The 27,654-nt window shown below is 49.7% G+C and overlaps 2 protein-coding genes across 2 annotated transcripts in view; one reads left to right on the plus strand and one right to left on the minus strand.

Moving 5' to 3' along the window:
* Positions 1-10,027, minus strand: part of SGPL1 (sphingosine-1-phosphate lyase 1) — a 72,444-nt gene extending 62,417 nt beyond the window's left edge. The window contains exon 1 of the mRNA XM_043476701.1: positions 9,777-10,027. The gene's annotated coding sequence lies outside the window, so the exon portion shown is untranslated. The remainder of the gene's footprint in view (positions 1-9,776) is intronic.
* Positions 10,028-15,089: 5,062 nt separating this feature from the next.
* On the plus strand, positions 15,090-26,225 carry TBATA (thymus, brain and testes associated). Its single transcript, XM_043477295.1, has 9 exons — positions 15,090-15,127; positions 15,212-15,447; positions 17,640-17,795; positions 18,609-18,688; positions 20,060-20,233; positions 22,158-22,239; positions 23,044-23,188; positions 24,921-24,973; positions 26,003-26,225. Exons 1-9 carry the CDS (start codon positions 15,090-15,092, stop codon positions 26,080-26,082), a joined length of 1,044 nt encoding a protein of 347 aa, XP_043333230.1. The 3' UTR covers positions 26,083-26,225.
* The last annotated feature ends 1,429 nt before the right edge of the window (positions 26,226-27,654 follow it).

The raw sequence follows: 27,654 nt of genomic DNA on the forward strand, positions 1-27,654 counted from the left end.
AATCACGTCTCTTTGTTAATTCCATCTTTCTCTCCAAAGATAGAGAAGAGAAATTTGTAGTTGCAGAGTGATCATCAAGTGATCACTTGGCTGGAAGAAGATCCAAATGGCAGACTAGGCACCAGGCTTTTGCATTTATCTCAGCAAAGAGTAAAGACAGTTGGTTCTAAGATAGAACAAGGGCACGAGCTTAGGACTCTTGGAAAGAACTTCCCAGAACTTCAGTCCACACTGTGCCCTGACCAGCAGCCTGCCATGTGTGATCTCAGGCCAGCAGCCCCAGGGGACAAGTCATTTCATAGCTCAAGACAAACTAACCCATGTCTAGAGGGCTATACCTTTAACCTGTCAGACCAGGATGGGTACCTCCCCCTTAACCACAGGATTCTTTCTGATCTGATCATGTCCCACAAAACAGAGTGGGTTTCAGCAGTAACCAATAGAGTAGCTACATTCATGCTGCAGCTATTTCTATCTACCCTCATGTGGTATGCTGAATTGTGCCCCCCAGTAATGCATAGGTTGGAGTCCTCACTGTCAGCACCACAGAATGGAACAGTCTTTGGAAAAGGGGTCACCACACATGTAGTTAGTTAAGATGAGGTCATACTAGAGGAAGATGAAACTCTCATCCAATATAACTGGTGTACTTACAAAAAGGACAAGTGTGGACACAGACATGCACACAGAGAGAACACAACACAGAGACAAAGGTAGAAATGGGGACAATGTTTTTACAAGGTAAAGAACACCAAGAACTGCCAGAAAACTGCCCGCCCAGTGCAGAGGCTTGGGGCCCATTCTTTATTACTACTGCCCTCAGAAGGAACCAGTCCTGCCAACACTTGGATCTCAGGTTTCTAGTCTTCAGGACAGTAAGACAACAAATGTCTGCTGTTTATCATCCTTTGTTACAGCAGTCCTAGCAAATTCATACACCTAGACTCCCATGCTTCAGTAGGTTGAAAACGGATGCATGGGGAGGGCAGGATGACACAGCCATTCCTACTTGCCTTACATCCCCTCTGAGCGTCCCAGTGTCAGAGCAGTGACAGGGGTTCCGAAGTCTCCAGAAACCCTGGGGTCCACTGCCGACTGGCCTCCTGGTGGGCACAAGCAACCCGAAGCTAGTCCTTGTGGATCTGCTTGAGGGGACTGCAACACTCAGTTTTGAGGTGCCAACCATCACCTGCCACTTAGGGACAGATGTTACAAGGGTCACTGCAGTAGAAACCACTCATTCAGACGTATCTCAAATACCCACTCTGACTATCCGCTTCTCACATAAGTCAAGCATTCCAAATGTATACACCATTCCACTGACTGCCCACAGCTAATGAAACAATCCCTCATTATTGCATCATCTAAGACCCAATTAAAAACTTGTTTCGTTCAGATATTCTTATAAATCCCTATAATATACAAATCATTTCGGTCCTTTAAAGCAAGTTGTTTATAGCTATAGGCCTGCTTCTGACACTCGCTACATCCCCCCGGGGAAGTCTTACAAAGTCTCTAGTTGAGAGCAAGAGGTCCAGAGGGCATTGCCCAGTGCCGTCTCTGGACACAACCTCACAACCACAACAAGTCAAAACTGAGGCTAAGTGTCAGAGAATCCATTACAGAAAATGCATGAACAAGGGTCAGCAGAGGTTGCCTGGGCCATACCCCAGACTATTTGGAAAATACTTCCCTGATAAGTCTCATAAATGGTAATCCATAGGGGGCTTCCCTGGCGGGTCAGTGGTTAAGACTTGGCCTTCCAGTGTAGGGGATGCAGTTTCAATCCCTGGTTGGGGAACTACAATCCCACATGCCACATGGCCAAAAAACCAAGAAACATAAAACAGAAGCAATATTATAACAAATTCAATAAAGACTTTAAAAGCAGTCCACATCAAAAAAATTCATGAAAAAGATGGTAATCCACAGCAATAAACATCTATCAGTAGATGTACTGATCTGTCTGTGAATTAAATTATATACCTGGAGAGGATGACCTCTGAGGGAAGGTACCATACAAGGCCCAGTTAACTGAATGTTCTTCTTGAACTTGGCCCACAAGGCCCCTGGGGATCAGCCCCTGCTGTCTCTCTACCTTCAGCTCCCACGTCTCTACCTACCTCTCAGACTTTATGCCCCCGGCATAGTTAGAGCAACCATGTAATTAATCATCCAATTTGGGACACTTCTGAGGCTGAGGACATATTAGTAAGTTTTCTGGGAAAGCAGAAAAAAATTGGACTGTCTGTGCCATCTAGGATTTCTGGTTTCCCTAGCCATGTGGAATTACTTAGAGTTCCCATAACATACCATGGGCTCCTATATCTCCAGACTTCTGCATATACTCTCACTTTGTGGAACATCTGCTTCTCCCATGTCCAGTGAGAGCACCTTCTATGGCCCACTCCTCTGTAGAGCCTTCCCCCAAACTCACAGATGAACTTGGAGTCTCCGCTGTCCTTATTACATTTGATCTTCATTTTTATTGATGCCCCACAAGACCAGTAACCTCTTGAAGATACTTATTATTTCTTTCTATCTTTGTGTTCTCTAGTGTATTCCATGTTGCAGGTACTCAACAAATATGTGTCTAATCAGTGATTTTGTGACTAGCCTGGAGAAGAAGAGGTGGGTATGAGAACTAAGTTCAAATGCATACAGAGTTGTCATCACACAGAGGACCTAGACTTGATTTATTCTTATGAATAAATCAAGAATATTGACTGGAAGCTTCAAGGAGATATATTTAAGTACAATATTAAGAAGAACTTTCTCGCCAACAGGATCACACAGAAAAGGAACAGGCAACCCTGGGCAGCAGAAAGCTCCCTGTCACTAGAGCTGTTTTGTTGACAAATATTAGCATATCGTGGGTAGGAATTCTATAGAGGTGAGGATTCAGATACGTAATGGGTGAATAGCCAGAACAACTACCTTAGACTCTGCTTCATCTATTCATGAATTCAGTGAATATTTATTGGGCATGAGGCATTGTACCAGGTGTTTGATGAATTAGTACAACACAAACAGACTCACATAACTAACCATCATGCAGAGCAAGGCAATATGCTTGGTGATGAACAAGATAGAGGTATACTCTAATCTCTTGGAACTGACAGGCTTACAGTAAAGAGATGTGAAATTATAAGAGTTATTGGGTATTCAAAGAGAGTTTGAGGGGAGATCTTGGGGTGGAAGCAGAGAATGACATTTAAGTTGAAAAGAGATAGGAAGCTTGTTGGATTCCATGAACTTAGATCTTTCTGGAGAGCTCAGACTTATTCTCTCTTCTCTGATGTCTGTTCTTCCAAGTCAAACTTCCTGAATTCTGACTTAGACCAGTCTGTAGCTGCCAGCTCCTGAGCCATGAGCCCTGCTCAGATGACAGGTTACCAGGTAACTGACCATCATAGGGGAGACAGGTGGGGTGGCTGAGCCATGTGGGGTCATTAGTCATGCCTTGTTCTTTCCTCCTTTCTTCTCTAAAATATCATCAAAGAGCTAGTCACACAGACTTTGGGACAATAGAAGCACAGGTAATGCCATGGTAGGTAAACCCAAGAGCCTGGTAGAGACTCAATTTTCAGAGCAGTTAAGTCTCATCAAAGCACCCAGTGATATGGGCCACAACCCAGAATCCCATGTGTGAAGCAGAAAAGACAGGACAGGTGAGATAAAGGGCGCGTCGTCACAAGATTTTCTCCTGTGCACTGATGGGAAATAGCACCAGGATGACACAGCAGTCATTCATGAAATGTTTGCTTGACTTCAAATAGTAAGAAAAAAATACCATGCATTAAGCCTTCATGAGGGGCAAGGCACTGTGCTGGGTGCTTATATGCATTATCTCATTTATGCATCAAACAGCCCTATAAGTTGGCAGAATTATTATCTTTATTTTACAGATGAGGAAATTGAGGCCTAGAGGTGTCAAAACTTATCTAAGACCTCACAGCTAGAGAATGGCAGGTCTGAGTATCTCCAGAGCCTCTGTTCTGAGGACTTTTCATGGGGATGAATGAAAGCCCAACAAAGTGAAGGGGGTTTCTGAATTCCAAAAGCAGGTGAGTAAGCCCTCAGCAGAATACCAGTTTAGGAGGAGAGGAATCTAAATTCACAACATAGACAGAGTCAAAAGAAGATTAATGAACTAGGAAAAAATTTTTTTAATTACTCATATTACAAATAAATAATCTAACATATATCCATATAAGGACTAACAAACCCACAGAAAACTGGACAAAGGACATGAATTGAGATCGCAGGAAATATATACAAATATCACTTAAGCATATGAAAAGACGCTCAACTCCATTGATTAAAGAACTGCAAATTAAAACTAAACTTTTTGGCTCAGATGGTAAAGAATCTGACTGCAATGTAGGAGACCCAGGTTCGATCCCTGGGTCGTGAAGATCCCCTAAAGAAGGGAATGGCTACCCACTCCAGGATTCTTGCCTGGGAAATTCCACGGACAGAGGAGTCAGGCAGGCCCCAGGGCATTGGGTCACAAAGACTCAGACACGACAGAGCAACTAACACTTTCACTTTGCAAAGTAACATTATCTCCTATAAACCAGAAAATTTTGTGGAATGCAGCTATTGTGACCTTAAATGTACAATATATTTGAAAAGAAGGAAATTGAAAGCAAATGACTTAAGTATCCATGTTAAGAGATTACAAAAACCAAACTAAACTCAAAGAAAGTGGAAGAAAGAAAATAAGAGAACCCCAAAACCTAAAATTTTTGGTGGGGGTGGGGGAGACTTCTAAGAATAATAACCCTGGCAGGACTGATCAAGGAATGAGAGAGAGAGAATGAGCAAATTCAGTGCAATATCAGAAATGAAAACGATATCACTATATCAACTGTAGTTCCTAGAGAAAGTACAAAGACATGTGAAAGCTAAAAAAGTAAAAGTGTAAAAAAAAAAAAAAAAAGTAAAAGTGTTCGTCACTTCTGACTTTTTGCGACCCCATGGACTTGTAGCCCACCAGGCTTCTCTGTTCATGGAATTCTCCAGGCAAGAATACTGGAGTGGTAGCCATTCCCTTCTACAGGGGACCTTCCTGACCCAGGGATCAAACCTGGGTTTCCTGCATTGCAGGCAGGTTTTTTACTGTCTGGGCCACCAGGGAAGCACTGAGAAGTTCCTAGAGATAATACAAAGGCAGAGCTGATGCTATAAACTTGAAAAGGTAGATGCTTTGGAAAAATTCCTTGAAAAATGCAATAGATGCCAACAGCAAAATCATAAAGGTATTAGAATTATGCAATGTATAAATATGAAGATTTTATAGCAGATGTGATTTTTTAAATGTTTCAATGAGCAATAAAGAATACACTTGAAATAAGTGGGGGAAAAAAATAGAAAGCCTTAGCAAAGAAATAGGAGACATAAAGAACCAAAGGAAAATTGTAGAACTGAAAAATACAATAATTGAACTAAAATCTCAGTGGATGGGCTCAAAATCATAATAGAAGTGAAAGAAGAAAGAATCAGTGAACTGGAAGATAGAACAATAGAAATTACCCAGTCTGGAAAACAAAAACTAGACCCCCAAAAAAGTGAAAGTGAACAGAGCTGAGGGACCTCTGGGACTATAACAAAGGCTCTAATATTTGTTCTATCAAAGTCCCAGAACAAGAGTGAAGAGCTGAAAAAGAACTCAAAGAAATAATGGCTGAAAACTTTCAAAATTTGGCAAGACAAACCTAGAGATTCAGGAAGCTGAACAAATCAAACAGAATAAAGCCAAAAAAATCCACATGCAGACACATTATTATTAACCTTCTGAAAACTAAAGAACAACAACAAAAAAATCTTAAAAGCAGCCAGAGGAAAACAACACCTCACCTGTAAAGGAAAAGAAAGAATAACAACAGATTTCTCCTCACAAATCATGGTGATCAGAATGTAGTGGTACAGTATTTTTCAGATGATATAAAAAAGAAATGAAAACCCAGAATCCTATATCTAAGCAAAAATATCCTATAGGAATGAAGGGGGAAATCAAAACATTCTCCAGATGAGGAAAACTAAGATGATTTGTCACCAAACAGTCATGCCCTAAGAGAATAAAGTTCTCAAAACAGAAAAGAAACAATAAGAGAAGAAACCATGGAACATCAGGAAGGAAGAAAGAAAACAGTAAGTAAAAAAATATGTGTAAATAGGCTTTCCTTCTCATGAGTTTTCTAAATACATGTTTGACAGTTGAAGCAAAAATTATATATAACATTGCTTGATATGATTCTAAATGTATATAGAGGAAATTATTTAAGACAGTTGTATTATAAAAGGGGAGACTAAATTACATAAAAGGAAGTAAGGTGTCTATACTTAAAAGCTTCACTTGAACTGGTAAAACAATGATACCAGTAGACTGTGGTAAGTTTTGTATATATAATGCAATGCCTAGAGCAACCACCAAAAGGTGGTGAAAAACACCATAGGTAAATCAAAATGGAATTCTTTGCAGGCAGATTCTTTACCATCTGAGCCACTCAGGAAGCCCCAGCTGAAATCTCCATAAAAACCCAAAAGGATGAAGAGGTTCTGGGGGTTTGAAGAGCTTCTGGATTGAGATGTCCACATGTTGGGAGTGGCACCCCCAGTTCCACACGGATAGACGCTCCTACACACAGGACCTTGTCCTATGTACCTCTTCATCTGACTATTCATCTGTATCCTTTATAATACCCTTTACTATACATTGGTAAACATAGGTAAATATTTACCTGAGCTTTGTCAGCCATTCTAGCAACCTTTCAAACCCAAGGAGGGGATCATGGGAACCCCAATTTAATGCTGGCCAGTCAGAAATACAGATAACAACCTGGACCTGTGCCTGATGTTGCTACAAGCATGGACTCATGTGTCTGAGGTCACAGAAAGCCAAATTCTGACAGTGGGTGTTTGCAGCAAAGCAAGGGTTTTATGGCCACACACCCAGCAAGGAAGCAGGAGACAAGTCTCAAGTCCTCTCCATTTGGTCTCTGAGTGAGGGGTGTTTTGAAGGGAAGAACAGAGAGGCTGGGATTAATCATTATCAGGTGACACTTCTGTGACTACAGTTTGGGGATTCAGGAGGTCTCTAGTTTAGGATTCTTTGGCCAGGTTGTCCATGGCTCGAGGCCTGTTAGCTCACTTTGCCCTGGAGAAACAGCATGACTTAGACCTTAATGACATATCTACGGTAGCAACCTTAGGACATTAACAATGTTATCAACAACAGCAATTTTAGTCGTCTGACTCTGGTTGGTGAGGGTTCAGTTGGCACAGGATTGAGGTCAGAGGGGACAAGAAAGGGAATTAAGTTTTGGATAGAGAGATCAATCATCGACTTGGTAAGGGAACTGGGTTTTAGTGGGACTCAGTTTCAGGGTCTGAAGAGGGGCAGCCTGGAAAGAATGAGCCCTTAACATGTGGAGTCCGATGCCACCCCCAGCAGAGAGCATCAGAATTAAGTTAGAGCTGTAGGACACCCGGTGGGTGCCTGCTGGCATGGAGAAAGGTATGGTGTGGAGAAACCCCTACACATCCAGTTTCAGAAATACTGACAGTGGAGGAGAAAAATAGAGTTTTCCTTGAAGTTCCACATCGCTAGATGTCAAGATGTACTTAAAACTGCAGTTATTAAGAGAGTGTCCCTGGTGTCTCAGACAGTAAAGAATCCACCTGCCATGCAGGAGACCTGGGTTTGATCCCTGGGTTGGGAAGATCCCCTGGAGGAGGGCGTGGCAACCCACTCCAGTATTCTTGCCTGGAGAATCCCCATGGACAGAGGAGTCTGGCAGTCCATGAGGTTGCAAAGAGTCAGACACGACTGAGCAACTAAACACACAGTATTGGTGGAATGGTAGATTCATAAAGCATTCAAAAGGAAGAATCCAGATATAGACCCACACATATTTGGACAATTGAATTTTGACAAAGATGATACCACAGAGAAGCAAGTCAAGGACAGTGTTTTTTAAACCAGGGCTGATCAGGAACTTCCCCAGAGGTCCAGTGGTTAGGGCACCATGCTTCCTTGCTGGCCAGGGAACTAAGATCCTGCATGCCGCAGTGTGGCCAAATAATAGGGGGGGGAACTGGTGCTACAAATACCTACAAAGAGGTATTTGTAGGGGAAACAATATGGCTCTTGACCTCTAACTTACACCATACACAAAAACCAATTCCAGATTGAACATAGATCTAAATGTGAAAGGTACAATAGGAAACTTTCCAAAAATAATAAGGAAAAAAAATACCTTCATAACTTTGGAGAGGCAAAGATCTCTTAAACAGGATGAAAACACCATTCATCACTAAGGACAAAATTAGCCAATCTGGTTAAATTAAAGTTAGGAACTTCTCTCCATCAAAAGACTGCATTTGGAGACAGAAGAGTAAGCCATGAGGGGAGAATATACTTTTCTTTTATGTATGAAAGGATTTCTCTGACCATCAACTTCCTCATTTGTAGAGTTAAATGAGATAGTATGCTTACAAGGATTAGCTCAATGCCTGTCACATAAAAGGTATTCCATAAAATTTTATATTGCTTCTCTTATGACTGAGGCAGGATGATTGCACATCAAACCATTTCCAGGCAGACAAGAACCTCCCTCCTCTTTTTGATGCTCAATAAAGAGGTGGCTCAGTAGTAAAGAATCTACCTGCCAATGCAGGAGACACAGCCTCAATCCCTGGATTAGAAAGATCCCCTGGAGAAGGAAATGGCAACCCACTCCAGTATTCTTGCCTGGGAAATCCCATGGACAGATGATCCTGGTGGGCTACAATCCACGGGGTCGCAAAGAGTCGGGGCATGGCCGAGTGACTGGACACAAAGAGCAGGCAGAAGGGTTTCCCCTGAATTCTCTCATAAATCTTACAGAACAGTGTCGAGGACATCTATAAGGTACCCCCTCAGTCCCAAAGCTGTAATCTGCATGGAGACCTGGGGTCCAGTTTTAAACAGCACAGTGGTAGGGGGAAGAAGTGCAACGGGAGGATGAGTGGGTTTTATTCTTGACTGAGTCAGGCCACATTGTGGGAAATCCCCCAGGTGAGCTGAAAACAGCGTGGAGGGGCTGGCAGGAGGGAAGAAGCCCTCTCTTCTTTCAAATACAGTCTCATTTATCCTTGTAGCCACCAGGATTCCCAGAAGCATGCAAGAGGGGGCTTTCAGAATGGTTTCAAAGGAGTCACCTCATTCTTGCAGAGACAAGCCCAGGAGAAGCCAGAGCCTAAAAGCCCTAGAGGCAAGGTCAAGTTCAGAGGCCACCCCAAAATGGGTCACTGCAGTGGCTTGAGTCACCACCCCCCAGAGGGGATGGGCAGAACTTTTGAAGGACTTGTGTTTGCCACTAGCTATCCCCCTTCCTGCTCTTCTCCCCAGCAGAGGACACAGAGTCTAGAAGCCTCGGGCCACTGATAAGAAGCCAGGGAGGCTGAGAAGAAAGACCCTCCAACAGGCCCACACCCATCCATTTTGAGGGCCAGCAGCCTCACTCCTTGGACAGCACCAAGCGCCGTCTGCAGACTCTTCCATTTACAGAGCCTGTTTACACCCCTCGCAGCCTCTGATCTCACCTCAGTCCTGTGGACAAACGATTATCCTGAGCCCCTTTTTCAGCTGAGTCTCAAAGAAAAAAAGTAAACTACCCGCAGTAGTTCTCAGGCTCAGGACCCATCCAATCCCCCTCCATCAAGATACCAGTAATAGATCAATTAAAATATATATATATACCAATAACAGTAGTGATTAGTATTATTACCATTTGTGAGCATCTCTTGTGCGCCAGGCATCTGATGAGGTGCTTCGCTTCTATCAGCTCATTTGTCCTTCAGAATGACCTGAGAATTAGGTGAGGACACCCCATTTTACAGGCTCCAAGAGGGTAATGACGTAGGAGATCACATCTGGTGCCAGGGACTACTTTAAACACTTCCATGTGCATTACATTCAGTTCAGTTCTGTCGCTCAGTTGTGTCCAAATCTGCAACTCCATGGACTGCAGCACTCCAGGCTTCCCTGTCCATCACCAGCTTCCGGAGCTTATGTCCATTAAGTTGGTGATACCATTCAACGATCTCATTCTCTGTCATCCCCTTCTCCTCCTGCCTTCAATCTTTCCCAGCATCAGGGGCTTTTCAAATGGGTTGGCTCTTCACATCAGGTGACCAAAGTATTGGAGTTTCAGCTTCAGCATCAGTCCTTCCAATGAATATTCAGGACTGATTTCCTTCAGGATGGACTGGCTGGATCTCCTTGCAGTCCAAGGGACTCTCAAGAGTCTTCTCCAACACCACCGTTCAAAAGCATCAATTCTTCAGTGCTAAGCTTTCTTTATAGTCCAACTCTCACATCCATACATGACTACTGGGAAAACCATAGCTTTGACTAGATGGACCTTTGTCGGGAAGGCAGTGTCTCTGCTTTTTAACATGCTGTCTATGTTGGTCATAACTTCTCTTCCAAGGAGCAAGTGTCTTTTAATTTCATGGCTGCAGTCACCATCTGCAATGATTTTGGAGCCCAGAAAAATAAAGTCTGTCACTGTTTCCATTGTTTCCCCATCTATTTGCCATGAAGTGATGGGACCAGATGCCATGATCTTAGTTTTCTGAATGTTGAGTTTTAAGCCAACTTTTTCACTCTCCTCTTTCACTTTCATCAAGAGGCTCTTTAGTTATTCTTTGCTTTCTGCCATAAGGGTGGTGTCATCTGCATATCTGAGTTATTGATATTTCTCCCGGCAAACTTGATTCTACCTTGTGCTTCATCCAGTCCAGCATTTCTCATGATGTACTCTGCATATAAGTTAAATAAGCAAGGTGACAATATACAGCCTTGATGTACCCCTTTCCCAATTTAGGACCAGTCTGTTGTTTCATGTCCAGTTCTAACTGTTGCTTCTTGAACTTCACACAGATTTCTCAGGAGGCAGGTCAGGTGGCCTGGTATTCCCATCTCTTTAAGAATTTTCCAGTTTGTTGGGATCCACACAGTCAAAGGCTTTACATTAGGCAATCTCAAAAATCCCATGAGAATGAGCGCGAGGATTATCTCCCATTTCAGAGACATGAGAACTGAGGCTCAGAGACATCAGGTAAATTATCTGAGGCCACATAGCTAGGAAGTAGAGCTGGAATTGGAACCAAGTATTCTTGCCACTGTCCCATACCTCTGGCAGCACACCTAGGGCGGGTCAGAATCCCATCGAGACCCCTGCCACTGACAGCCCAGGGCCCTTCCACCCAGCTCTCCTGCCTGGAGTAGGGCCGCAGGAAGACTTTGGATCCAGTTGGCGGCCACCTCCTCTCCATCTAAGAGACAGCTCTCTGAGAATCAACCCCTAGAAATAGGGCGCAGGGGGACAGACTCCTCCACAGTGGCAGACAGCCCGGTCATTGCCGACAGAGCTGGCACCCAGCCCAACCAAATCTTTTTGCCAGTTTTTCTCTTTCTGCCTGCTGCACACTGGCTGCAACCAGCCCCTGATTCTCATTTTCTCCCTTGGGCCCCATTGAAAGTGCTGAATGGGAGACAGAGAAGGAGCCTGGAGGGCAGGCAAGCAGGGGGTGCTTGGTGAGCCCTTCTGCCCCTCCAGGAAGGGTAAGAGGAGCTGGCTGGGGGTGAGGAGAGGGGTGCTGGGGAGTGGTTCTGGAGTTGTAGGGCAGGGGTAACCTAGCAACCACTGGCTGATGCAGTCACAAAGCGACAGGCTTACCCACAGAACTGACAAGGCTTCCCGCTGTCATGACCTTTGGCTCTTTCCTGCCCGGGCAGCAAGGGCTACTCACCCGCAAAGGATAGCGGCCACTTTCCTTGGTGAGTTCAGGGGTCAGCCTGGGGTGGGGCACAGAAGGGGAAAGAGAAGTTCTGTTTCTAAATTGGTATCAGCCTTCAGGGCCCTTGTGCCTGGCCAACTGGGGACCTGGGGGAGAGGGAAGGAAGGTCAGGGACAGATGCAATGGGGCCCGGCCTGGCCCACTCTGGCAAAGGCAGGCCTGGCCCACTAGAGGCCCTGTTGACCTCTTCCCAGCAGCTGTGTAATATAACCCACAGTAGCTTATAAAATCAATGTAATAGTTTGAATTTGATAATGACTAAATTAAGACAAAAAGTAGGATGAAATTATCAGTATGTGTCATATACAACAAGGACAAGAACTGCTTCAGTTTCATGTACACACATAAGTACATGCATACGTGTGTGTGTGTGTGTGTGTGTGTGTGTGTGTGTGTGTGACTTGGGTTACGATATAAAAATGAGTTTCTTACCATGGTCACAGTCAAAAGTATTTTTAAAAGTCTCTATTGTGTTGATTCCTTTTCCTGTAGGCAGATGGGTATGGGGCTTGTCAATGCCCTGTTCTCAGCCCTGCAGCATCGAAGTGCTCTAGAGCAAGGGTCCCCCCATCTCTGGGATCTAATCCCTGATGATGTGAGGTGGAGCTGATGTAATAAAAGAAATAAAGTGCGCAATAAATGTAATGTGCTTGACTCATCCTGAAACCATTCCCCCTGACTCCCCGATCTGTGGAAAAATTGTGTTCCACGAAACCAGTCACTGGTAACAAAAAGGTTGGGAACCACTGCTCCAGAGCCTAACCTCTTCATCAAGGATGTCCAAACTACCTTCAAAGGATGCCCTACCACCTGGTTTTGACTTTAGGGAAAGATTAGGAGATTGAGTCAGGATGCCTGGCTCCTTGATCTCAAAGTCTCTCCCCTTCCCCAATCTCAGGCAGTGCTGTCTGCTCCCCTCCACCCTAACCTGATGGAAGCCTGGCCCTGGGGGAATCTCTGCAGATTCTATGACCCAGAGGGTTAATTCTCAGAATGTACTGATTGCTCAACCCATCCTCGGCACCTGCAACCCCAGCACTCCACTTATAGATTCATAATCACCTTGAAGTGTCAATTTGGCTTTGACACTTATCTTTCATTCATGTCATCTAGCTTATTTAGTAATATGATGAATGCTAATAAAAGCATCTCTCAAACCAAGAACTAGAATACCATCACCAAGACATCCTATGTGCTCTCCTCCCCCCGCTCTTTATCTGCCCTCAGAAATAGCCACTACATGAATTTTGCAGAGTTTCATTGCTTTTGTTTTATTACCTTTATGATAATTCTGCTTGCTTTTGAATTTTATTTTTAAACAGGATCTCAGGCCATATGGTCTTCTGCAATTTGCTTTCCCTGACTATTCATTACATTTGTAAGATTCATCTATGTTGTAGCATGTAGCTGTGGTTCATTCATTTTCACTGCAATACAGTGTTCAATTGTCTGAATGGACCATGGCATATTTATCCACTCTTCTGCATTGGACATGTAAACTGTCACCAGGTTTTTGCTAATTTGAACAATGTTGGTTTGAATATTCTTACACATCTGCAAGAGTTCCTCTGGGGTATATTTCTAGAACAGTAATTGTTGGGTTATGCTGGGATATGGCATGCAAATATTCAATTTTAGGGCTTCCCAGGTGACACTAGTGGTAAAGAACCTGTCTCCCAATGCAGGAGACATGAGATTCGGGTTCAGTCCCTGGGTTGGCAGACCCCCTGGAAGAGGGCATGGCAACCCACTCCACTATTCTTACCTGGAGAATCCCACGGACAGAAGAGCCTGGTAGCCTATGGTCCATGGGTCTCAGAGTCAGACACGAATGAAGTGACTTAGCAAGCACACACATGCAATTGCTGGGTTATACTGGGACGTGGCATGCAAATGTTCAATTTTAAAAGATATTGCCAATTTTTCCCCTAAAGTGTCTGTTCCTGTTATGCATCTTCAACACTCGTATTAACAGCACCAGTCTTTACTCTGTTAGAGGCCCCCCAATGGCTACAGAAGTGAGGGCCCAATTGGCAGAGCATTCACTGCCAAGGTAAGGTCCCCAATGCCTTCCCTGCTGACGGAGGAAGTGGAGGGAGCTGGGGAGGGTAGAATACAAAAGAACTCAACAGACCGAGGGTCCAAGTGGAAGTCGCCTTCCCTCTGCTATCAGTCAGGCGCCCAGTGGGTTCTCAGGCATGAGTTAACACATCACAGGCAGGGCCCCTCCTGGGTCGGGAGAGGGTGTGGTGGCTCGGGGCAGGAGCATAAACATTTCAGGGGTTTCAGGGGGTGACTTCCACTGTTAGTTGGGGGCAGGGGAAATCAACTAACAGTGACATTCAGGGAAGGTTTACTTTATTTCTTTAAGTCCCAGATCCCCTAGAAGCAAATTGAGGATGGAACAGGAAACTCAGGGGCCTGGTCAGCGAAATCCTCAGAGGGCGCCAAGGCAAAATGCCTTGCTTAGCATATCCAGAGTCCATCTACACACCTCCAGAGGGCCTCCCTTCAGCCAGGGCCGCCAGAAGGGGAAGCAGACCGCGAGCAGGCAGGTGGTCCCAACCAGGTCCCTGGAGGAGAGCAGCCCACCCCTGGATCCTTGCTGGACCGACTCCACCTACTCCTCTGGGGAGAGGCACAGCATCCTCAGGAGAGGGAAGGGGTGCAGGTGGAGGACGGAGAACCTGGGACGCTTGTCTCCAGTGAAGCGAAGCGAAGCGAAGCAAGAGCTTGAAGCTTCTCCACAGCGACGCAGCCCAGATAGCCAGCCCAACAGTTCTGCAGCTCCAAGGGGGGCCCCCACAGGAAGAGGACTGGCTGGCCTAGTCTGGCTTTGGCATCAGCTCCTGGATGCTGAGTCTAGGCCAAAACTGCCCGTGAGGGCAAGGGGGTGGGGGGGGGGTCGGGTGACAGCCTATAGCTGGCTTCTCCTGGGCCGCCAACTGTTCGGCTTGGGGAGAGGCCCATGCTAGGGTCAGCCCCCTGGCCCTGGAGGTGTACATAATGTACCTTTGCTCCAATGCAGGTATCTGGATGAGGAGGTGGGTCTATGGCTTCTCCTTCTGGCTTCGGAAATGGTCTCTGAGAGAAAACTGGGGTGCTGGGAGATTCCATCTGAGTTCTCTCAGATGGATCCTGGCTCTCTACTCAGGCGTCATAGGAAGACAGAAAGTTCCTCAGGGCCGGACGGCATGGCTGCGAAAGGACCCTGGGGGAGGCCCGGCCCTAGCACCATGGGGGTGGTGGTGGAATCTGTTAAGCAGTTTTCAGAGTATCTCAGGAATGGACTCCTATAAGCTCAGGTGGGAACCGCTGCCTTGGGCTCCATTTGCTTTTCCCTGGTCCTCTCCTTTAGCCCAAAGGCTGAGCCGAAACTGGAAAAGAAGTCGGAGTGCCAGCCAAGGAGCCACGGGGACAGCGGGCCACAGAAAGAACTGATGATCCCAGGGATTGTGGATTTCGAGCTGATCCGAGAGGCAGTGAGGACGTCCAAGCCCCAAACCCCCAGTGCCTACCGCTTCGGTCGCCTCAGCCACCACTCCTTCTTCTCCAGGCACCACCCCCAGCCCCAGCACGTGACCCACATCCAAGGTAGGGCTAGGGTAGGCCAGGGCCTGACGGTGGGGGTTGGGGGGCCGCTAGAAAGGGAGGATCCAGCCACTCTTGGCCAAGCCAAGACCTACCTGGGGCAGGGTGGGGATTCCAAGGGCAGACTGCAGAGCCCTGCAGGATTTACATCACTGCCGATTCCCCCACCTTACAAATCAGAGAAAGGGATGAATATTCTGCTCCAGAGCTGTGCTCTCTTCTCTGACTCAGGCCATTTCATCCACTCAGCTATTTGTTCATCAAAGATCTAATGAGTGTGAACTATGAGTCGGGCACGTTTTAGGTCCTGGCATTATGACCAAGCAAGACAGACAGTCCCTGGTCTCACAGAACTGACCTTTAGTGGGGAAGAATAGGAAACAGATAAGGTGTCAGAGATCGGAAGTGCCAAGACCATATACAGAGCCAAGGCCTGACCAACAGCATGATACTCTAGCAAAGACTAAAGGAAGACAGGGCATGACCCATGTGGATCTCAGGGGGAAGATGTCCCAGGCAGACAGAAGAGCTGGGACAATGGCCCCCAGGCAAGAGCCACCTGTTGGAGAATAGTGAGGACATGGGTGTGGCTGGAGCAGAAGAAGAAGAAGGAGGAGAAGTGAGACGCATTAGAGGCATCGGGGCCCACATTGGGTGGGCCTTGGAGCTCACCGTGGTCATCCTTAAGCCATCTCACTGAGTCAGACAGCAACCATCAGAGGGTTGAGAGCAAAGAAGTAAGAGAAGGGCTCTGCTGGCTTCTGAATGGACAGTGGCTTAGACCAGAGAGATAGCAGTGGAGGAGTTAGTGGCCCTGCTCTAGAGAGATACAGAAGGAGAGGCCAACAGACTTGGCTGATGGAATAAAAATGGAGTATGAGATGGAGAGAAGAGTCAAGCTGACTCCCAGGTGTTTGGTCTGAGAAACTGGAAAATTGGGTTTGCGCTGACTAAGATAGAGGAGCCTATAGACAGGGCCAGTGGAGGATGGGAAGGTTCGGGGTTTGGTCTGAGATGCTGGGAAATGCAGCATGTGAGATACCTCTTAGAAGTCCAAGGGGAGACAGGGTGGGGAAGCCTGAGGGGAGGTGCCAAGTAGGCAGTCGCGTCAGTTTCAGGCAGAGATGCAAATGTGAGAGCTACTCAAATGGGAGTGGTGTTTGAAGAGGTGTGCTGGATGGGGGTCATCACAGGACCCTGGAGAGGCCAGGGAGGAGAACCTGGCATGAATCTGGGGACCCCAAGGTTAAGGGGTTGGGGAGATGAAGAGGAAGCAGCAGAACAGTGACTGGTGCGCTAGGAGGACCTGGGAGAGAGAGGGGTCCTGGCACCAAAAGAAAGTGTTCTGGGAGGAGAGAGTGAGACATTGCGGTTAAGTCCTAACCGTGCTGCTCCCCAAAGCTTAACCATCTAACGATGCCATTGCATACATGCTAAGTCACTTCAGTCACTTTGCGACCCCATGGACTGTAGCCGACCAGGCGCTTCTGTCCAAGGGACTCTCCAGGCAATACTGGAGTGCCATGCCCTCCTCCAGGGGATCTTCCTGGCCCCAGGGATTAAACCCACGTCCCTTTCGTCTCCTGCATCGGCAGGTGGATTCTTTACTACTAGTGCCTCCCAGGAAGCCAATGATGCTGTAGTCCCACACAGACCTTAGCCTGGAGGTTCCTCACATGTAAACTGTCTCTCACCACCCCCAGGCTGCCATGCACTCAGACCTGCAAGGCTGATCGATGACATTAAGTTTTATCCAGAGGGTCTTGGCCCCTGTGGTTTGAGCCCAGGCCCTTCTCGCCACAGACTGTGGCTTACTACCCTGCTCCCACTTCTCTTCTTGAAGCTCCTGCCTCTGTGTGCTCCACATAGTCTGTGCGCGCACACCTGCACTTCGTTACCCTGTCACAGAAAACCAGCGGGACCCCCAGATGAGGGTCCCAGGTAGCCCGGGTTCTCATCTCCTCTCCGGCAGTCTCACTATGTGACCCTGAGCCCATCCTTTCGCTGCCATGCTGTGTCCCCAGGGGTAAGGTCAGGGCGGTTGAGAGGCCCTCCCAGCCCTAGCCACCTCTGGGGTTGTGTTTACTGGAAGAAGTAGGGCTGAGTGCTTCCCTGCCCACCAGCCTCCTCCCATTTTCTTGGAGTTCTTGGGGTCCAACCAGGTCCCCTTTCCCACTGCCTCCAACCCTTAACAGATCTCACGGGGAAGCCTGTCTGTGTCGTCAGGGACGAGCTCTCTTTGGCCACCTCCCCTCAAGCCACACTCTTACCTGGCTACCTGATCAGGATGCCCACCATCTCAGTGCCTGTTGGAGACCCGCAGTCCAATCGGGACCCCCGACTTTATTCTGGTGGGTACTGGGGCCCTCTACCTTGGGGCTATACCTGTCCCCAAGGCTGCCTGGCTTGGGCAGGTGCCTGAGAAGGAAAAGGCCATGGCTCTTGGGTGGGGGTCCTCGGTACTCAGGAATGCACCCCTGCTTGGATCTGAAGTGTCTGAGGAGTCAGAACAAGCAGAGGACAAACAGATCTGGGCAACAGACATGTGACTTCCAGCTCTAGCCAGGAACAGTATTGGAAATATTGAATTTTGTAACCTGTGTGCTCAGGCACCGGCCAGTCAGGAGAGTTAGCCAGAGAGTGCTGGGGCAGCATTTCAGAGGCCTCCACTTGGGCCAAGCCTCTCTCTTTCCCCGAAGAGCAGGGAGGATCCTGGAGAAGGGGCGGAGGGGCCCAGAAGGCTTCCTGCAGTGCCCTTTACCAACCTGGCCAGGAGCCGCTCAGTGTTGTAGCAACTGGCACAGCCTATCGACCGAATCTCTGCCCTGGCTTCATTTTCCTAAAAGAGGCAAAACTAGTCTAAATCACAAACATCTTGGTACACATAGCCAAACATTCTCCAGAATTTCCCAGTTAACACACAGGCTGGGACACAAATGTCAGCAGCAAGCACACCCACCCATCCACCAATAGTATGATTCCAGCTCCTTCCCACAAGGGCACCACCTGCCCTGTGAAAATGCCCTTCCCTTTAAGATGCTGGGTGGGAGGGCAGGGAGGAGAGGAGGCTCTTCCACCTATCCCCCTTCCACACTCAGCACAACGGGAGGGTGCACGGGGAGACCCCGGGGATCAGTTGGCCAGATCTTGCCCCCTCCTCCCAGAGGCCTGGAAGAAGGAGTTGAAGGACCTGGCTTCCCGGGTGGCCATCTTCACCAAGGAGAGTGAGCTGAAGAGCAAGGAGGTGGGTGCAGAACAAAGGAGCTGTCCACGGAAGAAATGAAATGGGCCCACTCCTTTGTAACTAAATCGCTCCCACGTGGTTCCAACCACACCAGCACAGAGCAAACCTTCTCAGGAGGGCGGGAGGCACTGCTGTTGGCAGAGGGGAGGGGTCCCTGAATACAACCCAAGGGACAAGGTCACAGTGAGGGTTCAGAGGACACAATGTCCCTGGTGGAGAAATCCAGGAAGGGTTCATAGTTTAGAAGAGGACAGGGGGAGGCGTTCCTGGTGGAGGCATCTGGCACAGATGTTCATTCGCAAGCTAGAAAATCCAGGACATCGTCTTAGAAAACAGAGGGTTTAAAAGTACAGGAGATAAGTGGGCAGCAGTGAGAGAGTTGTCGGAGGGGGGCCGACTTTGGATGTGGGCAAGATCAGCTTGCTTCTCTTTTCTGAACTTAGTTTCGTGTTTTACCTGACAAAGGGGTGGAGAATCACTGAAGGATTTCAGAGAGGTTGGAAGTAGCCTGAGTGCTATTTGCTGATAAACTAGTAAAGACAAGTAGGAGGCAGCATGAAGGTAGTTGGAACTGGTCCTAGGACAGGCCTGGCCCCTGTTGGCTGAGACTGGTCCTACCCTTGTCTTGGACAGCAGAGTTCTCGTTCTCGTTCCACAGCTAACTCGCTGTAACACTCAGGGTAACTCAGCTAAGCTCTCTGGGCCTCAGTTTTCTTATCTTTAAAATGGGTGGTCCAGTGGTTAAAAATTCACCTGCCAGTGCAGGGGACACGGGTTCGATCCCTGGTCCAGGAATATCACAGTTAAAGAGTTCGCAAGCCACAACTAAAAGATTCCCCATGCTGGAACTGAGACCGAGCACAGCCAAATAAATAAATATTAAAAATAAATAAAATGGGGAGAAGGATACTACCAGTCTTAACTGGAGTTCCAGGGGCAGGAGGTCCCAGGCCTCGTGCCCACCTGGCTCAGGAAGGTTTTCCAGGGCAAAGGAAGGATGCTAAGCTGTGGGGGACAAGTTTGGGGGCAGCTGAGCTAAGAATTAAGGAAGGTAGTGGGGGTCTTGGTACAGGATATTATTTTCAAATCTCTGATGGGCTGAGGGGAGGGACCTGAAGGAGGGCCTACCCAGGCAGGACCGAGGACCATGGGGGTGGGGGCAGCCGACCTTCAGTAATATTCCAGGAAGAAGAGCAACGGCTATAAAGGAAGGGCTGCCCCCACTGGTGAGTGGGGGTCTAAGACAGGTTGAGGCCGGCCTGGTTGACATCCTGGGTCCCTGGCCGCCTCCTCTTCTTTTCACCTTTTACCCCTCTGCTTTTTCTTCTTTCTCCCTCTCTGCCTGGAGTCTCTGGCCACATTTTTCCCTAGCAGAAGGAGGAGCCTCAGCGGGAACAGGGGGCAAAGTACTCAGCAGAGACTGGCAGGCTCATCCCTGCTTCTACCCGGGCCACGGCCCGCCGCCACTCCCACCAGGGCCGAAACCAGCCTGCAAGCAGAGATGGAGGAGACCAGACCTTCCTCCTACAGGATCAGGAGCTGCTGGTGAGGTTCTGGGAAGGCTGGGGGCTGTGGACCCTATGGAGGCCCTCATCTGAGGGCAGAGAACTTGGTGGAACCTGCACCCAGGCTCATGGGGATCCAACTAGGACTCTTGCAAAGTGCTTTCAAGTACTGCTTCCCCCAGGGAGAAGGTCTTGTCCCTGAGACCCTAAGACTCAAAAACCCCAGCTCTGGGAGTCAGGAGCCTGGATTCCAATCCCCAGCTGCCTCTAGATTTCTGTGTGAGCCTTTCCATCTTTAAGTCCTTTCCGTTCTAGGGACCTTAGTTCTATCATTTAGTCAAACTGGAAGAACAGATGCATTACCACAAGGTCTGGCCCCGTGGTGGTACTTGATGAGTTAAGGAAGGGAGCCACAGCGGTGGAATGAGAAGCATGGAGGTGAAGGCCCTGCCCGGTGCCTCCTCACCACACCCAGTGGGTTGCCCCCGCAGCCTGCAAGGTTGGTCCCAGGCAGGTCCCCACACTCTGGAGGGGTCTGGTCTGTGCTGCAGCGAAGCATAAAGACCCCTCCTCTGTGTTCGAGTTTCCCGTTAGGGCCTGCGAGGCATGTAGGACTCATGCCACCGGGCAAGGCAGTGCGAGTCTCTGCCCAGAGGTGCACGTGTTCTCCAGGAGGGGCCAGACTGCGGCGGCATCTTGACACCTGCCCCGTGACCAGCGCTTTACAGCACGCGGCCCCCTTGGAGCCTTACGACAGCTCGGGGAACAGACAGAGCAGACAGGGCAGGGATTCCCACCCCACGGATGAGGAGGCTGAGGCCCTGCCGGGTGATGGCCCGTGGCCCAGGTCCCTAGAGGAGGAGCGGCCTAGCAGGGGCTCAAACACAGTGCTTTCTCCACCATAGGGCGGCCTCACCTTGCCTGGAAGTAGGTTCTCGGGTCCTGTGGGGAGGGGGCACAGGGCAGGTAAGTTGGATGCGGAGAACGGAGGAGAGCCCCAGGCCAATGGCGGGTGGGGGTCGCCTCAGCAGGCGGGTTCCCCGGGGGAGAGGGTGGGCAGCCTAGCAGGCGGAGGCCTGGGGCGAGGCCTGGCCCAGTTTCCACTCTGCCACAGATGTGGCAGACCTGGGGAGACTGGCTGCCAAACACTGAGGGGACCCCACTTTCCTAGGACTCCAGGAGCTCCACCACCCACTGCAGGCCCCGGCTCTATGTGGCCGCCGCCACCGCCAGCAGCAGCCCAGCCTAGGGAGCCCCCGTAGCCCTCCTCAGACAGGCCTGGATCTCCTGCCGCGGACCCTTTACTGGAGGACGCAGTGGGGGAAGGGCCCTGAAGTAGCAAAGATGTGGGGGGTTGAGTGGGCTGAGGAGGCCCCTGGGAGCGAAGACAGCCCAGCCCTGGGCGGGAAGGGACTGCCGACTAAGTGGTGCACAGAACCAGCTGGCTACAGCCCTGAAGCCGTCCACAGGGACCAGCCCACCTCTTTGCTAACATCTCCAGACTCTGAGCTCGGGTGCTTCAGGGAGGGGAGGCCCGTGAGGTCCCTGAAATTCCCACACCAAGGACCCAGGCAATCGGGACTCGGTGCGTCTCTGAGGAGCTGACGGCCAGCTCTGACCTCGCCTTCCCAGTGAGGGACCTTGGGGTACAACCACACAGGGCTCAGGGATGGGGGGTCCGAGAAACTGACTCAGAGGCTTCATTCTGCCGCAGCATCTCTGCCAGGTGTCCTCCTCAGATCCCTTGTCTGTCCAGGAAGGGGGTGAAGAACCTTCCTCCAGGGCTGTTGGCAGAGAAAGCTTTCTACAAAGTGTAAAGTCCACGCAGAGGGTAGGCAGGGACCATCGTGGGGGCCAGTCTAGCCAAGGATGTGGGGAGAGAACACTTTATGGGGAGGGGCTGTGCTGCCGGCTAGAACATGCTGTTCAGCCACGCTGACCCAGACCTGTCCTCCTGCCCACAGATCCTGGAACTGCTTTCGCAAATTCTGCAGACAGACTCCTTGAATTCTATCCAGTTCTGGCTACTCTACGCGCCCGCCAAGGGTGAGGACACCGTCCTGGGCCCAGGTCCTCATCTGAGTGGAGGCTGCTGACGGCCGTGTCCTCTGGTTCTGCAGGACTCAGATGTCATTTGTCTCCTGTCCCATGGCCTTACACGGGGGCTGCTCCTCCTTTTTGGAGCCACTAATTAACCTTTTCTAGCTAGACAACATCACTGCCCTCTCCTCCGCATTCCTCCACAGGGTTTCCGCGACACTGCTCCTTAGAGCGAACCCTCCTCCATTCTGACCATAGGATTCACCCCCTGGGAGGGAGACAGACAGACCTTAATCCACCACTGTGGGAAACGCACATGCACAGAGATGCAAATGCACACACGTATGTGTACACATGAATGGACATACACATTCATGCAAATACACACATATAGGAGCACACACATGTGTACATGTGAACAGACGTACACATACACACTGGGATGGTGAGTGGAGAGTGTATCTAAATAGAGGAGTGAGGAACAAGAGCCAGAGAGCTGATTGGACCAGAGGGGAGGAGGAAGGGAGGAGGAAGGGGAGGAAGGCGGGTACCCAACAGGCTTCCCAGAGGGCCAGGGGGTGTGATGGCAGGTAAACCAAGAATAAGGTACACGTGAGCAGGTGTGTAAAGGTGTGGAAGGCTGAGGCATGCTGCACACATAGGGGGCAGAGAGATGCATGGCCCTCCCCATGGACTCCTGTGGGGCAGAAGAGCTGGAGGCCCTGCTCCTGCCCACCCCATCCAGCAGCAGGCCGGGGGCCGAGGTCTTGCCCCTGAGCATCCTCCCCCCAACCTTGGCTGTGCTTACAGAGAAAGACATGGCACTAGGGCTCCTGCAGACCGCGGTGGCTCAGCTCCTTCCCCAACCCCCAGTGTCCATCCCAGAAGAAAAACTCCTGAACCAGCTCCTGGAAGTTCAAGACTCACTTCTAGAGAGGCCTCAGCTACCCTACAGGTGGGTGTCATACCCTTCACCTGCCCCTCTGTTCCCGGAACTGCTCCCTCATATTCAGCCACCTGTCTTCCCAGGTGTGGCCCGAGGAGGCCCGGGGAAGGAGGCCAGAGCCTGGGCTGCCTGTGCCTGCACTAGAGGAAGAGGCCCCGCTCTCCCTGGGACCCCTGGTGCCACCTGATAGCTCAGAGGCTTTCTCTGCCAGTCCAGACTCCAGAGGCCTGCTGTGGAGGATATGGGGAGGGGGGGCAGTGACCTGTGTCACTTGTAGCAAAACAGAGCTGGATAAGCCACACACATCAAGCTCTCCAGGAGCTCCTGGGCCTTGGGAAGACACAAGCAGAGAAGAAAGGGTAACATAAGACAGGCAGAAGTAACTTTGTGCTGGTACTAAGTCCTCCAGATGGCTGAAAAAAGGATTAATGACAAACTGGGCAAGGGGAAGATGAGGGGAGGCTACACACAGCAGGGCAGCAGGGCCTGAGTGTCAGCCATGGGACCAGCGATCCTGAGTGTCCACTGTGTGTACCTGACCTGGCTGGGTGTTTAACATATTTCTAGCCCATGCAGCCACCCATGGAGGCAGTATGGCTTCCCATTTTACAGATGAAAAGACTGAGGCTCAGGACAGTTGAATGACAGCCCAAAGTCACCCGGGTGGGCAGCAGAAAAGCTGGGACTCATATTCAGCCATGGGCTTCTCAAGTGGCGCTAGTGGTAAAGAACGCACCTGCCAATGCAGGAGACATAAGAAACAAGGGTTCGATCCCTATGTTGGGAAGATCCCCTGGAGAAGGAAATGGCAACCCACTCCAGTAGTCTTGCCTGGAGAATTCCATGGACAGAGGAGCATGGCAGGCCATAGTCCATGGGGTCACAAAAAGTCAGACAAGACTGACGCGACTTAGCATGCATGCAGACTCAGGCTTATCCAACTTCCCAGCCCAGCAGCACTCAGAGTCACCGAGGAGCTGGTTGGAGAGGCAGATGCCCAGAGATTGCCACATAGTAGAGTCGGGGTGAACATGGAGATGTGTATCTTGAACAAGCAAATGCAAGAGTAGGGCAAGTCAGGAGTAAGAAGGGCTGGGAAAGCCAGGAATTCGAAGCGATAGGGAATGTGAAATTTGGGAGTGGCTGGAGACTGGGCAGACTGGGAAGAAAGGGGTGGGATGCAGTGCTGGCTTGAATGTGTTGAGGGTATAGGTGCTTGCTCTGGCCCCAAACTTGGTTTTCTTGTTTACCTTGAGACCAGTGGTAAGGCAACTTCACGGTGATCTTGGGCAAGCCACCTCCCATCTGTGAGCCTCAGTTTCACTCTTTCAAAAACCCCCTCTCCTAAAGTCATAGAGAAGAAACACTACATCGGGTGCATCAAAAGGCTTGCTGAAGTGCAGAGCCTATACAGGAAAGGAGCGTCATCCATGCTTGTCAGTAATTCACTAGGGCTCGCTAGGGTTCCCACCTACAGGAAAGCAGCAGGCCAAGGGAGGGCCAGTGCAGTGGCCTTTCTCGCATCTCCCTAGAGAAGGGCCTGGGTTCCTTGTGGCCACAGTGAGCGACGGTGCCACAGGTGTTGGGGGTCCTGCTCAGGGTGGGGCCGTCCCTGGACAGATGCCTGCTGGCTCTTCTGCCTTTCCCAGGGCCACCTTCCCCACCTCCCCGCCTGCCCTGTCACTCAGCTGGCTATCTGGCTCCAGCCTGACCTTCCTAGCTCTCCTTGTGTTGGTTTTAGCCAATCGCCGAAGAAGATGAAGACACCACCTCTATCAAAAATCGAACAACCAGGTAAGAGTCCCCACAGCAGGGCACTGGGGGGCTCACTGAAGCCCACCATGGCTAGATCCCTTGGGGGATTCAAGGACCCCTCTAGAGATGGGCCCCTGCCCAAAGAAGCTGCTCATTTTATCCATCCATCCATCCATCCACTCAGCGGATCCTTAGTACCCAGGTGCTAGCCTCTGGGGATCACTGGGGGAGAATTCAGAGATGGGTTCCACTGCCTTGGAGCTTAAATCCTAGGGAGAGACGTGCAGACCACAAAGACACCTGAGGGAGACAGTGCCATATGGGAAATAACAGGGCAATAGGAGAGTCAGAAGGACTGTGAGTGGGGGGTGGCGGGGGCATGGAGAAGATCCCTTGAGCCAAGAGGCAGAAAGGATCCAACCCTCTGTGGGTCCAGGGAAAGCCTGCAACAAGGCTTCCATTGCCAGGTGTGAGGGTGAAAGAGCAGGCAGGCAGGCCAGGGTGGCTGGACCCTAGTGGGCTGGGAACAGTGGTAAGAAGTGAGACAGGTGGGCAGGGCCAGCCCCCAGGGAAGGTCAGGTGTGTGGTCTCACGCAGGGGGCATGGGGTCCACTGGAGGGTTATCGGGGCATGCCCCTCAGGCAGCCGTGTGGAGAATGGACTGTGGAGGTCCAGCAGGGATGAGGGGGACAAGGGAGGAAAAGGGTGCCTTAGGCCAGGGCAGGAGGGTGAAGGGAGGAAGCTTGCAGGGAGAGAAGACAGGCATTCTTGACGTACACTGCTCTCCGCCCCGGACTGTAAGGGGTCCTGTGTGCCAGGGCGGTGTCTGACACAGAGTAGGTACTGTGCAGACATCTGTGACCTGGATGTAGTAGTGACACCCAGACGTAGAAGAGGGTGGAGGTGAGGCTGGGGGAAGGCAGTCAGTCCCTCCCAGGTGACCAGGGAGCTCGAGCAGAAGCCTGACCTGGGCACTGGGGCCTAAAGAGGGGAGCAGGGGTCTCCCCAGCTCTCCTGGGCAGCTCCCTCACACTCTCCTGCCTGCTGTGTCCCCCATCCCCATCCCAGAGAACATTGGAAAAGCTCAAGTTCTTCGCGTGCACTCCAGCCAGAACCCAGAAGAGAAGGCAGCAAAGGCAGAGAGCTGAGGAGTTTGCGCCTCCCTCAAGAAAAGCCCCTGAGGTCGAAGACTCCGTCCCTAAGTCCTCAACAGCAGTACTGGTTTTCCTATCACATGGAGCCCATTAAACTACTGTCTTCCCCTTAAGAGGACAGTTCCACTCTCCCATCAGCAGGTCTGTGCCTATGTAGTTTGCTCCGGGAAGGGGGATGAGCTGAACCAAACCATCCCAACTCCCTTGGAGAGAGCCTCCCTGTGTGGGGCTTCCCTGCTTCTGTTTGCTTCCAGAGAATCAAAGGTCAAGGGGTGGACAGGGCTGTGCTCACCCCTGGGCCAGGACTCTCAGGGCTCTGGGCAGATTAGCACAGAGGTGGGGAACTCACAGGCCACTTTAGAAGACTCATCCATAGCAACGACTGAATTCCTACCAGACATTGGGGAAGGACTAAAGTACTAGCTACTGATGAACACTCTGTATCATTGTACATACTTTATATGTGGTACTGTATCTGATGCTCACCCAAAACCCTAGGAGGTAGAGAATCACTCTCATTTTCTAGATGAATAACCTGAGTGACTGTCAGAAAGGTGAATCAGCTTGCCCAAGGCCACATAATAGAGTGAGAACCCAGGATCCAAACACAACACATCTGCTTCTAGAATCGTGCTTCTATCTGCTGGACTCTGCTGCCTGTGAACAGTAACCCGCACCAAAAGTTGGGCTTACATTCAGGACAAGCATAGAGTTAGCACCATGGTGGTTGACAAAATCGAAAAGGAAAGGGATATTACATAAATATGACCCAGATGCAGCTGGGGTATCTCTATCCTTTAAGATATAGAGAAGATGGCCCTGACTCTCTGGGAAACCAATGTCTTCCTTGAGATTTCTGCAGACTTCTTGGTTGTGGCTGGGGGGATGGGCATTGAGTATTTACAATGTCATGGTCACTACGGCTCTGAGCTCCTGCTTCTGCTGACTTGGTTCCGTCCACAGGTTGTGGCTCCATTCTACACTTCCAGCACAGCTGCCATTCTCCGGATGTCAATTCAGGGAACCCCTTTCACACAAAACTTTTGCTCAGCAGGCTTCAATCAAGAACAGGGACTGGGTGGGGATTTGCTGTGAATCCAGCAAAAAGCTTCATGGTCAGCATAAAACTGTCCTGTTTTTAAAAGGTCCTTGGCTACTAGGGATGTTTCCCTGGTGGCAGCATCATCTATAACAACTATGCCCTGGGACCTCCCTGGCAGTCCAGTGGTTAGAACTCCATGTTTTCACTGCAGAGGGCACAGGTTCGATCCCTTGTCGGGGAACTAAGATCCCATATGCCAAGTGGCACAGCCAAAAACAAAACATACAGACAAAACCAAAAACTATGCCATCTCGCTGACTTCCTCCTGCTCTGTCCTCAACCCTGCCACCAGTTTGCCCCCAGAAAGCCCACAAAAATTTTCCAATTTTTTTTCATATAAAATATACATAACATAAAATGAACCATTTAAACCATTTTGAAGTGTACAATTCAGTGTTTTTAATTATATTCACACCACATGCAACTATCACTATCAGCCATCACCAGAACTCTTTACATCTTGC

This window comes from Cervus canadensis, chromosome 8 (assembly GCF_019320065.1).
Source record: "Cervus canadensis isolate Bull #8, Minnesota chromosome 8, ASM1932006v1, whole genome shotgun sequence".
Classification (NCBI taxonomy): Eukaryota; Metazoa; Chordata; class Mammalia; order Artiodactyla; family Cervidae; genus Cervus; species Cervus canadensis.